Source organism: Papilio polytes, unplaced genomic scaffold, assembly GCF_000836215.1.
Source record: "Papilio polytes unplaced genomic scaffold, Ppol_1.0 DF824180.1, whole genome shotgun sequence".
In the NCBI taxonomy this organism is placed as follows: domain Eukaryota; kingdom Metazoa; phylum Arthropoda; class Insecta; order Lepidoptera; family Papilionidae; genus Papilio; species Papilio polytes.
This window is the reverse complement of record NW_013525024.1, coordinates 2508016-2521207: the sequence shown is the minus strand read 5'-3', so window position 1 is coordinate 2521207 and position 13192 is coordinate 2508016. Positions and strand designations below refer to the sequence as shown.

At 38.9% G+C, this 13192-nt stretch overlaps 2 protein-coding genes across 3 annotated transcripts; one reads left to right on the top strand and one right to left on the bottom strand.

The window, feature by feature from the left end:
- Positions 1–2020, bottom strand: LOC106111145 (60S acidic ribosomal protein P0; the record flags this gene model as incomplete). Its single annotated transcript, XM_013293141.1, is given in 6 exon segments — positions 1–80; positions 490–614; positions 748–904; positions 1159–1395; positions 1658–1750; positions 1911–2020. Coding segments are annotated over 5 exon segments (653 nt in total), but the record flags the coding sequence as incomplete, so codon positions are not given.
- Positions 2021–2451: 431 nt separating this feature from the next.
- Positions 2452–12757, top strand: LOC106111226 (PAX3- and PAX7-binding protein 1). Of its 2 annotated transcripts, XM_013293245.1 has the most exons (15): positions 2452–2788; positions 3254–3381; positions 3748–4005; positions 4672–4819; positions 5184–5285; positions 5745–5889; positions 6707–6896; positions 7151–7274; positions 7497–7697; positions 8154–8329; positions 9107–9171; positions 9501–9676; positions 10283–10463; positions 11080–11801; positions 12243–12757. In XM_013293245.1, the coding sequence occupies exons 1-14, from the start codon at positions 2629–2631 to the stop codon at positions 11375–11377; spliced, it is 2352 nt and encodes a 783-aa protein (XP_013148699.1). In that variant the 5' UTR covers positions 2452–2628; the 3' UTR covers positions 11378–11801; positions 12243–12757. The 2 variants fall into 2 exon arrangements, with proteins under 2 accessions (XP_013148699.1, XP_013148700.1); XM_013293246.1 differs by lacking the exon at positions 12243–12757 and having other exon boundaries at positions 10283–11119.
- The last annotated feature ends 435 nt before the right edge of the window (positions 12758–13192 follow it).

Sequence of the window (13192 nt, the reverse complement as noted above, 5' to 3'; positions counted from 1 at the left end):
CCCTCCATGAACTTGGCGCGCAGGTCCTCAGGCTTTATGTCCAGGATGGCCGGCGCGAAGATCGTGCCAGAGTCATACACCTACAAGTTGACCATAAAAAATCGTAATTCAATTCCACACAGACAAAGTCAAGAGTCATACCTATTCTTTGATAAGTAAAAATTGTGTAGTAATCTAATGCCAACCTGTTACAAATTTAGTGGGAATCTTTTATTGATACAAAATAATTAAATAATAAAATGTCTGCTAATAGAACATATTTCTGTTCTCAAACAGAAAAACTTTATATCCATGCAGCAACTACTATACCAAAGATAAATTATCAGAATGCATTACATTATGCAGACTGTACTCAACACTTTGGATGGTAGTAAACAGCCCTTGACTATCAATCCTGCTTAAAATATATATTTATATTATACCTTTTTCATACTTGCGCGAGATATATTATAGAACCATAAAGTTTTAAAACATAGCTGCATATCTCACCTGTTTGACAACCAGACCATACGAGAAGGGGGAGATGTTCAACATGTTGAGTAGTGTGGCCTCGGAGGCGCCCACCTTGTCTCCAGGCTTCAGGATGTGCACATCGTTGATGATTTCAATTGTACCTTACAATATTATATTAATTATAAATTTGCATTCTAGGGTTTAGTTGAAGTAACATAGAAATGGAGAGGCATGTTACATCTTCAAGTTTAATAATCTTGTATTCCATGAATTTTGTAGATAGCTTATTCTTACCCTTGGAAATCTTGGTGGGGATGGAAAGGGCCTGGAAGAAGGAAGTCTTCTCAGGGCCAAGACCGGTGTTGTGTGCAGGGATAACTACGGAGAGCGGCGCGATGGCGCCGGGGCGGGCGGGCGCACGCACCTTGTTCTCCAGAAGTTTATCACGCACCTAACAATTAACAAATACAATTAACATTTTTCTATAAATAATGTGAAGACGAACAAATAACTTATACATTAAATTATTATCAGTTCTTATCAATTAGATAAGTAAATTAGGTTTGAACTGGCTCAAAAACTAATTGGCAACTTGATGTACTACTGCTACACAAGCAGACATGAACCAGCCAGTGTCTTATTCAACTTAGGTTTAATAAATTAGGACTATGCTACAAACATAATTAATGTTATATTATTACTCACTTCCACCAAGTCTCCGCGGGTGAACACAAAACCGACATTTCCCTTGATGTGTGGCAAAAGCTTCTCAAGAGCAGGGTTGTTATCCAGGTGGTCCTTGATAGCTTTACGCATCATCGTATTCTTGCCCATTAGCACGATGCTGTGCCCGCGCAGAGAGATACGAATCTGCTGCATTTGGGTCGAACCCACGTTGTCTGCTCCCACTAAGAAGCATTTTGGATACTCGTCTAAGAGTTGCTGAAATAATAAAAACGCTAAATTTAACAGTTTGTTGTGATGAAAAGTAGTTTCAACTAATTGCCTCCAAAATTTGTCAAAGAGTTAACTTGTATCTCCAAAATGCCAGTGCAATGTTAATATGTATTGAAACTATCACACTAGGATAAATTTGAAGACGTTGATGTAGTCTGAAAGCGAAGCCAGAGAACCAATTATGTGCTCTCTGGTATTAGGACAGACATATTGTTTGTAAACGTCGACTGAAATAAAATAAACTTACGATGATTTTGGTGAAGTAGTTAGTCTTCCAAGTAGCCTTGTCCTCCCTACCCATCTTGATGAGTGAAGTAGGGACTTCGGAGAAATTTAAGGACTAGAAGAAAATCACATTTTTGAGAAAGGGCACATTTTATAGATTTCCTTTAAATATTGCACATTGTTTGCACTAAACATAACAAGGATCATTATGCCACATAACAATATGAGATTTTATAAGAGATTACGAAAATAAATATAGATTTAAGACAACTTACCAAGACCAAACACAAAAACGCACAGAACTTGTGCGTTCGTGAGACACAAAGACAGATCTAGTGTTGGACGCGCAATGTCAGACCGTTTTAGTTATTTTTTTGTATGGCAACTCAAAAAATCACCGGTTATTTCCTTCTTATTGTTATTTAAAGAATATGTTAAAAAAATAGCCTTCTATATTTTATAATGCCTTAACTTAACGTTAAACCCAAAAGCTATATACATATCAACGCATCATCATAACAAACAAAATTACCGTTTTGATTTGAAATGGGCATATGGGACACAATAATTATCCAACAGCAATATATCTGCAGCATCTGCTGTTATTGCAGATAGCTGGAGATGACCACTGTAATGTTCTCGTTGCTCGTTTGTCCTCGTATTATAAAAAAATAACTATGAACCAGCTCTGATAAAATTAGCTTTGTGATAAAAAGACACAACACTAGTACTACTGGTACATCTGTGAAATCTGACCATAGTGATCTATCAAAGATTATAAAAAAACATGGCAGTTTGACTTTGACATTAGTCAACTGTCATTTCAGGAATTGTGAATTTGTATTCATATATTCATTGCATTAAATAATTATAAAAAATAATTGAATAGCAAATCTCTTACTAATTATTATTTGATCTCTTGGAATTAAATAGTAAAAGCTATATTTCAGCTAATTCTAATTGTGTATCACTTGTCTAATTTAGTACAAAATAATGTCCTTATTTCGTAAACCAAAGAAGATTCAACGACGCGTCTTTTGCGCTGACGATGATGATGACGGCGATCCTGAACCACCACCGCCGCCTATCATCAGCCAGAAAAAAGAAAACAAACCTGTTAAAAATCCTACATTATTGAGTTTTGCTGATGAAGGTTTGTCCTTAACCTCGAATAATTTGCCTAATTACTTATAACCTAAATGTAATGTTTCGCTGATCACTGTAATAAAAGTAATTAATAATTATTAGTATTTTGAAACCGATAGTAAAGCTATGTTTGAAAAGAAAATTGTTTTATGTTCTTTTACAATACTTGACATAGCTAAACATATGCTAAAACATCTTTATTCATAACAAAACAATTATTGGTTGTACTATTGTTTCTGTAAACTATATGTTTGGATTGTAAAAAACATAGATGCTAAAATCTTATTTCATTAAATGTAAATGACTTTTTTAATTAAATAGGAGCAATGAAATCCTGGATGTACTGAAAATCAACTTTAACAATTTACTCTTGAAACAATTTTTATTAATTTTTCCACTTGATTAACTTTTGCTCTTTAATTAATGTATTTTATGGAATAAAATTTATTGTGTATATCTTATGTTGTAACAGAGGATGATGGAGAGGTTTTTAAAGTAAAAAAATCATCCCAGAGCAAGAAACTTGCAAAGCGGCGTGAGAAGGAGAAACACCGTGTTCCTGATGGTGATAATAACAAATATGACAATAATACGCCTGAGGTAATGTTTACATAGACACAGAACACATAACATATTATGTATACAACATTTATTCTAACATAAAAACATACTATAAGAATTACTCAAAGTTTGAGTTGACTAAAATGTGTTGTAAGAACATATTTCAACACATTTTAGTCAACATGTATTCTGTTTTTGTATGGAATAAGGAAACCATGAAAATAAATGTGATAATTAAGATATACTGTTATTGTTATATAAGTTTTTTATGAAGCTAAAGTAGTTTACTTTTAATCTAATTAACAACCACCTATTTAAAGATCTCATAAGATATGCTACTTATTTCTTAAGAGTAGTTGATATAATCTCATTTATTTATGGTAATAATGCTCTAATGATATCCAGGACACAATGGACAATGATGATGTGGGAGACAAGCCGAAGGTCAAGAAGAAAGGGTCACTAGAGGGGCTGATACTGACTGGACGTGAGGCACTCGCTGCAGAGGGGACCGGGGACATGTCTGATGATGAGATTGAGGAAGAGGAGGATAGTAGGGGTTTCCATCGGTACCGCGCAGAGTCGGTGCGCGCTGTGCTCGCGCAGCCGGGCCACATACCCGATGCGGCGCTCATCCACGCGGCGCGCAAGACCAGACAGCAGGTATGAGAGGTGAGGGACTAAGAGATGACACCCGACGATGTCGACACTCTCCTTTGTGTCCTCTGGTGCTTACAGTTTTGTAATTTATAAGTGCAACTTTGGGGTGCGGGTTGTATGTGTCGTCACACACAACAACTATAGAGTCCTGATTAAACAGTACCAGCATTAAGGTGGGCAACCACCTGAGGCGCCGAACATATAGTGGTGGCGCGGACACCCTTTTTCATGTGGGTTTGTATTACAGTTAAGGGGCATCTGAGAAATCCAGCCCAGGATGCTAGAAATGCTAAAACTGGTCCTGCTTTATGTACATTGTGAAAAGTGTAATGTATTGAAGTGTTCATATCTGTGGGGCATAAAAGCAAATAGCTTCAGTTTAAATTACTTTTTACTGGGTTACCAACAAACAATTCACATTTTGGGATAAAATAGCAGTTTGACATTATAAATAAATATTCTAACTAAATTATAAATGTGAAAGTATGGATGGATGGATGTATATTAGAGTTTGTAGCTTAAATGGCTGAATGGATCTGGATGAAATATAGGGTAGTCTGGAAGAACACTGAGATTTTCTTATTTTTTCTACATGAATGGAGCCACAGGCGAAAGCTAGTATATTTATATTTTATGAAGTATATTTGAATATATAACTTGTATTTCCAGGCTCGAGAACTGGGTGACTTTGTTCCGATCAGATCGGAGGCGACTCCGGGTTCACGGCTCATCCGCGACGATGGCTCGGGTGACGATGATGACGAGGATGGCAGGATAGAAGTCTGCGGACTGGTCCTGCCTAGTGATAAACCTAAACGTAAGTATTTCTAACAATACACTATTACAAAGTATTTATAAGCGAAAAGTACAGTTAGCTTTATTAGCAGTATCCAACTTTAAAGCGATAATGTGTTGTATACCTAAAAAGGCAGAATAGCCAATATGAATTTATGTTAAAAAGAATATATATATATATCGACGAATTGAGTACCTCCTTCTTTTGGGAAGTCGGTCAAATATGTCCCAAATAGCTGTGTTAACGTCTCGGTATTGGATATTACTAAGTGGGAGCGCAGCTTACGTTCGTTGCATGAGAAGGCGACTGTATATTATTATGTAAATATACAAGTACCTCGGCCCTATTTAGTGCAAAGTGACCTAAAAGATGATTTTGTTTCCAGGCGGGACCGCGGCTGCCTCGGAAGAAGAGCTGGACAGCGAAGATGAGGCATGGGAGAAACAACAAATACAGAAGGCAATGCCTTCTAACATAGACATTACTGGTGAGTTTTGGATGAATTTTAGAGAGCTGACTTCTTTCTCGTGAAGTTAAAAAATAATAAAAAAGTATAACCTATGTTACTAACAGATAAACCTTTCTAATGGTGAAAGAATTTTGGTTTGAATGGTGGTGAAATAGTTTTAGAGTTATTTTAATATGTACAAAAATACAATTCTATCTTTCGAATATTAGTATAGAAAAATCGGTTTAGTAGTTTTTACGTGAATCGAATACATACAAAAATACAATTCTATCTTTCGAATATTAGTATAGAAAAATCGGTTTAGTAGTTTTTACGTGAATCGAATACATACAAAAATACAATAAAATCTTCCTTCTTTATAATATTAATATAGATGAGTCAAAAAAAAAATACTACACACGTAAAATAGTTAATTATCTTCATTACCTATTTTTATTATAAAAAAATATATCTTTATAAAAACTTTATTTTGATAAGGCGAGATACAGTCTGAGTTGAACCCGTTCGCGGTAGCGGCCACTGCGCCGCGCACCGACAGCGCGCCGCATCTGCGCTCGCTGCTCACCCCCGACAACACCGCGCCCTCCACACCACACGAACTACTTCAAGCACTCAAATCAAGGTATAACTTACTAGCTTTCGCGACTACGTCAGAGTGAAAAAAAAAGCAAAAGTCTAGTCGCCAAGTAGAAGACGATAGTCTGGAAGAAGTGTCCTTCCAGACTATATCTTCATCTATTCCAAATTCCATAGAGATCTATTAAGGCGTCTCGGAGATGTGTTTTGAAAAACATCTATCCTCCACCTAAATATTCATATTAATAATAAAAATGTAGATAATTAAGAGTCTAACTACTATTAAAAATGCGAAAGCTTAGATGGACGGATGTTTGTTAGAGTTAAAATTATCTCGATTAAATTTGGCATAGATGAAGAAGACATAGATAGAGATAGATAGAGAAGAGAGTTTTTATTTAATTCCATGCAGAGTTGCAGACAAAACCTAGTGTTGTAATAACTCAAGAAAACAGACTAAATACACAAATTGCTTGACGTTCACCAACTTGTGAATAGCAGCTAGAAATGAAAAAAAATGCGGAAAAGGTGTGGCGGGGTGTAATTTCAAAAAATATTATTATTTGAATAAAAAAACATTTACCGCAGGAAAGATAGTTCTATAAGTCAGTTAATTTTAAAGAAAAAAAAAAAGATGAATACATATTCTGTCTACTGTTGTTACTGTTGTTATTGTTGTTATTTTTCTATGTATGTCGTGTAAACCTATAATTAGGACAAATTATCTGCATGTTACTTATTGTATTGTGTAAAAATGTATGTGTCATAATTTTGTCCTGTTGGTTTATCTTAATAAAAAAAAAATAACAAAATAAGATAATCGTTTTACGAGTGGACGGTGTTTATTGAAATGTGTGTACCAGGTTGGAGGAGCTGCGCCGGGAGCGGGCGGCGACGGGCGAGCGGGGCGAGGCGGTGCGCGCGCGGCTGCTGCAGCGGGCGCGGGAGCGCGCTTCCCGCGCCGCGCGCACCCGCCGCCTGGACGCCGCGTACCGCCGCGCGCAGGCCGCTCGCGGATACATCACGGACCTCGTTGAATGTCTCGATGAAAAGGTATACAGATTTTTTACTATTTATGTAATGCCGAAAGCCTAATTTTGGTCCTTTTCCCTTTCCACCCTTTTCTTAAGAGGACAGGATGGGAAGGAAAAGTGGATTTGACGGTGGAGGAGACGCATAGGACAATAGTCGAATGGCGAACCAAACCAAATTCGAACCATCGGCCGCAGGATCGGTAGTCCATACTCCAAACCATTGGGCTATTGGCGCTTTATGTAAATTTGACAATTATGTGTGTCTGTGTGCAGATGCCGCAGCTGGAGGCGCTGGAGGCGCGCGCGCTGCAGCTGCACCGGCGGCGCTGCGAGTTCCTGGTGGAGCGCCGCCGCGCCGACGTGCGCGACCAGGCGCAGGACGTGCTCGCGCTCGCAGGTACCTCCGCACTGTGCCTCATCCTGCTATATATCTATACTATTATACTAATATTAAAAATGCGAAAGTTTATATGGATGGATGTTTGTTACTACGTATCTCCAGAACTACTTAACAGATCTGCCGGAATAGCATAGATGTAGAACATAGTCTGGAAGAACACGGCTACTAATTGTGTTTTTATCCCCCGCGATACAGCTAGTAAGTTGTTTGTTGTTCCAGCTCGACCCGGTGCAGCGAAGCCGGTGGACAGCGAGGAGAAGACACGGCGCGCGGCGGAGCGCGAGGGGCGGCGGCGCGCGCGCAGGTTGCGGCGCGAAGCGGGCGCGGCGGCGGCGGGGGCGGCGCCCGCGCACCGCGACGGAGACTCCAGCGACGACGACCTGCCGCCCGCCGAGCTGCAGCACTACACGCAGGAGGCCGGTACGTGCTGCACATACCTACATCATCATCATCATCATCATCATCATCATCATCATCATCATCATCATCATCACCAGCTCACTATACGTCCCATTCAGAGGCTCGAACCTAGGACATAGTGAACCATGTTGGCCCACTGCGGGTTGACTTCACACATATCTTTGAATTTCTTCGTCAATATGTGCAGGCATCACGATGTTTCACCGTAAGAACGTCGGGTAAATACGTACATACACACTCTAATGTTATAATTTGTAAAATGTCAACTTTGTTCCATTTAAAAAGACTTACTAAGATTTTTATTTTAATTTTACTATGGAGATGTGACTGGGGGGGCTGGAATAAGAGTAGGAGTCATTGTACGACCGTTCGGTTTGCCTCGCATGCGAATTTATACCGTGAAAAATGCTAAAAAAGGGCTTCTTAACAGTTTTATTTTGTATTGTATGCTACCAGAGGCGATCCGTCAGTTATCGTGTGAGGTGTTCGCGGACGCGCTGCCGGCGTGGCGCAGCGTGCGCGGCGTGTGCGCTCGCGTCTCGCGCTGGCGACGCTCGCAGCCCGCGCTCTACAGCGACGCGTACGTCGCCGACTGCCTGCCGCGGCTGCTCGCGCCGTACATACGACACGAGGTAATAAATAAAAAAAAAGTTATGCTCGCCTGTACAACCAACGTTGAATATATATTTATTGTAAACGAGCTGTTGCCCGCGACTTCGTACGCGTGGTATTAGAAAATATACAAACTATAAAAATTACAAAAAGCACCGTATCCCTCGGGAACCGGACATTTCTCGGGGATGAAGCTTATCCCATGTGTACTCCAGACTTTGTTTTATATCTGTGCCAAATTTCAATAAGATATGTTGTACCGTTGCAGAATGATCGAGTAAACATTAAAAAAACTAAATTAATGAATCCCACGGGAACCGTAACTATTCCCGGTATAAAAAGTAGGCTATGTGTTCTTCCAGACTATGCTCTAAACCTGTGCCAAATTTCATGGAGATCCGTTCAGTCGTTTAGGCTACAAACGCTAACAAACATCCATCCATCCATCCATCCATCCATCCATCCATCTATCCATCCATCCATCTAAACTTTCGCATTTATAATATTAGTAAGATTAGTAAAATTAGTAAGATTGTTTTTCTTTACAAAGTGTAAATAAATAAAAAATAAATAATCCTTAACGTTAGTTATGAATGTAGGAGGTACACGGGTAGAGGTAGTCCTAGAAAGAGATAGATGGATTGCGTGAAAGGTAACATGATCAAGAAGGGAGTGATGACTGAGATGGCGGATGATAGAGTTATTTGGAGGACGGAGTTATTTGGTGTTGTTCCAGACTATGTTTGTTGTTATTAGTTTTCTCGTTTCGCGCCATGTTAATAGAGCATTTGTTGCAGTTGATCCTGTGGAATCCATTGGCGGATGAAGACAATGAGGATTATGAAAAGATGGACTGGTACAAGTGAGCATTTATATTTGATTATTCGCTAATTTTTGTAATTTTGAGTTTTTTATAATTATTGTTCCAAAGAAAAAGTTGTCCATACTAATATTATAAAGAAAAAGAATTTATATTTTTGGATTTTCTATATGTATTGAAATAACCTAAAATCTGCTGATCCGATTTTCACCATTAAAAAACAACATTATCAGTGAGTAATGTAGACAGTTTTTTTTATTATTTTTTAATTTCACGCGGATGAAGGTAGATAAAAAAATGTAACAGCATATTACAATATAATAGCAATAGCAAATAATGTTATTACCAGTTGAAACATTTAATTGTGTCAGATGCCTGATGATGTACGGCGTGCGCGCTGAGCGGCTGTCCAGCGAGTCTGAGCTGTCGGAGGAGGAGGCGGAGGCGGAGGCGGGGGCGGGGTTGAGCGAGGCTGCGCTGCGAGACGACCCCGACCTGCTGCTGGTGCCCACCATCATCAACAAGGTCGTCCTGCCCAAGGTCACAGGTGTGTACAAGCATTCTTACCCATAACTATCATACTTAAGGCATGTTCCACCAAATTGTAAATTGTCTGATAATAATCCAACGTGTAAAATATGTGATGGAAATGTCGGATTTTGTTAATTATCTGACAGTCACGTTATTTTTAAGCTATTTGAGCCTCTATCAGCCAGTAGTGGGACAGGCGCTTAATATTATAAATGCGAAAGTTTAGATGGATGAATGTTTGTTAGAGTTTGTAGCCTGAACGCTTGAACGGATTTTGATGAAATTTGGTATCGATGTAGATGATAGTCTGGAAGAATACATAGGCAACAGTTTTTTTTTAATTCCACGCGGACGGATAATCAGAAGTTGGAAATAGCAAATACAAATTGTCCAAATCTATATTTTTTGCTATACTCATTTGTAATTGCATTTTTATATCAAAATGCGTGACGCAATACTTATAACTACGATTTGCAAATCGGAAGGAACTCTGTTGTTTTAATTTTGACATTGGCAACTGAAAGGGTATAGTATTTTTGTGACTATAAAATCTCACGGGAACATGTAATTTTTCATTAAAAGCCGATAAACCACGTAACAATGTGACAATATATTATTTTAGAGCTGGTGGAGCACGCATGGGACCCAGTATGCGTGCGTGCATGCGTGCGCCTCCGTCGCGTGCTGGAGCGTGCGTGCGCTCTGCCGGGCGGGGCCGCACTGCGCCGGCTGGCGGGCGCCGCGCGCGCCAGGCTCGCCGCCACACTGCACGCTGACGTCTTCCTGCCACCCTTACCACCGCAGTAATACAAACTATTTTGAACTTGGTGTTTACGTCTCACCTCCCTTTCTATGCAGATATTTCAAAGAGGAAAGATTTGTATTTTTATAACTCAAAAAGTAATAACCGATTTAAATCATTCTTACACAATTAAAAGCTACGTTATCATTGAGTAAAATAGGGTAATTGTTTTTATTTTATGCGGGTAAAGTAGCGAGCAACAGCAAGTCTTATGTAAAAAAGACTATACTATACTAGCTGTTCCCGTTCGGCTTCATTCGCAAGATTCCGAATTTCCGAAATTAAGAAGCATAAGAATATGTAGCCTATAGCTTGACGTAGTGTAGGGCATTTAAAAAAAAGGATATTGATTCAAAAATATATTTAATGATTGTTGAGATTTTACACAACAAATAAGTGTGTATTTACGTTTTATTATGTTAGTATAGATAGAAACCGTACATTACATAGAGATAAAGAAGAGAATAAGGCTTTCATACACTTTTTATATCTATTGAAGAACAATAAAACTATAATTAAACCCAATATATTTTAAAATTTGTGCTAGATATGAGTTTGTTGCAGCTGCCACCCGCAAAAAGAGTGTATTTTGTTAATAAGAGTGTATGATATCGCAGTGTGCTGGAGGGCGCGGGCGGGGCGTTCTGGCGGCGCTGCGTGGGCGCGGGCGTGCGGCTGCTGCGCGCGGCGCTCGCGCTCTGCGCCCCGCCGCCCACGCTCAACGCGGACGCACTCGTGCTCTCACTTATTGGTACATTTATACATACTATGTTCAAATCATCCATACATTGGACGTTGATAACTGCAAATTATGAATCGTGTTATATTTTATGTTATATTAACTTTAGCGCGCTAATGTGTCTGTACAGAATTTTTAAAAAATGCCAAAGTGTTCTTTCAATTGATAGATATTGATATAATTGTAACAACGTGACAAACTCAAAATGGCGCGCTGTTGTCATACGTCTGAATGACATTGACAGATGTCAGATAGGGACGGGACGTATATGTCAATAATAGTGTTGCGCTAATCCTCCAGCGTAATACTGATTTTCTTAACACAATCTATGATTAAAAATTGCAATAATTTTATGTTTTATTTTAAATCGTTAATACTGTATTGAAATATGCAAAAGGACACAAATGTACAATATGTTGGTGCAGACACGCTGTGCATGGCGGCGGGCGCGGCGCCGGGCGTGCAGGCGGCGGCGGCGGGCGCGGCGCTGGCGGACACGCTGCCGCGCGCGGGCGCGCTGCGGGCGAGCGCGCTGCGCCGCCTCGCGCGCCTCGCACAGCTCGCTATCTCCCGACTGCACTCCGACAACCCTATGCATCTGTATGTACACACTATACTATATAAAAGCCGGAGTACACGTGCTAGTATAACAGAGAAATAGCTGACATGCCAATAAAAGGTCATTTTATCTCAAAGGTCTCTCTTTCAAGATCTCACAAAATCGAAAAAGTGCTAGCTACTTGTATCCCAGTTACTGTTTACACGTGCTTCTAGCTCACAGGTACCCATAGGTCGCAACTGTGTGCCAACTACTAACAGTGTTCTGATCCTAAAACACGTTGTTTTTGATTTTTGAAAAACTAAAATTCTTACTTATCTTCTTAACTTCGCCTCACCAAATCAAAAAAAAAAAAACATAGATGTTACTCAGTAATAATGTAGCTCTCTAACTGTAAAATGTTTTTTTCCGATCAGTCCAGTAATTTGAGTTATTCAAACAAAAATGTTCTTTAAAAAAATGATTTTAATTGTTGTGTACAGGAAAGCGCTGGAGCAAGCACGCACAATCTTGTCGGAGGCGCGCGCGGCTGAATGACATCAACTTGGGCGCCGCAAACCTCACTTGCGTTAGCTGAAACATCACGTGACGTCACGATAGAAAGAGAGAGAACTATACGTGTTCTCTGTTCGATTACATTCAAATCGAAAGAGAAATAACGATTTTACGTTGGGGAAAACAGATGAATGCCTCCGATTGTGAATCGAATTAGAAATATCGATTCTAGGATTTCCGAGTGGGCACGGCAAAGTTACAATGTAGACTTCATTTAAGGTCGCAGTTGCCGTTGATAATATTATCCATTATTTAGACAAATAGACATGACATTTTAATTTCAAAAATCTTCGTTGTAGCAAATGCGATGTAAATTTTTATCGCTGACTACCCCGAAATGCGCAAGATTGCTTATACGGATATAGAGTTAAAATAAAATGTTTATAATAAATGACAATGATGTGGACATTTAGAAATATTATTTATAAATTATTTAACGACTTTTTTCAACGTGTTTTTTTTTTCTTCGGTAACATCGATTATTATTAAGAAATAATTGATAATTAGTTTTTTATCTGTATTTTTTCTTTTATGCCTATCCTATTCAGTTTATTGTCTTAATAGCTAAATAAAAACTGTTATAGACAATTAAGTCACAACTTTACGTGCATGTAGAGCTTATTTCTCGTGAAAGAGAATATGAATTTATAAATATTTTTGTATGCAATTGGATTTTGTAGTTGTTTAATACCTAAGTTAATAGTACTGGGAGGACATTGAGAGATATGTTATTAATAAAGAAATAAGAACATTTATTGTAATTTTATTTCAATAAAAAATCATATCATACTATTATTATGAATGCAAAAGTTTAGATGGATGGATAGATGCACGGATGTTAGAGTTTGTAGCCTAAACGGCTGAACGGATTTAGATG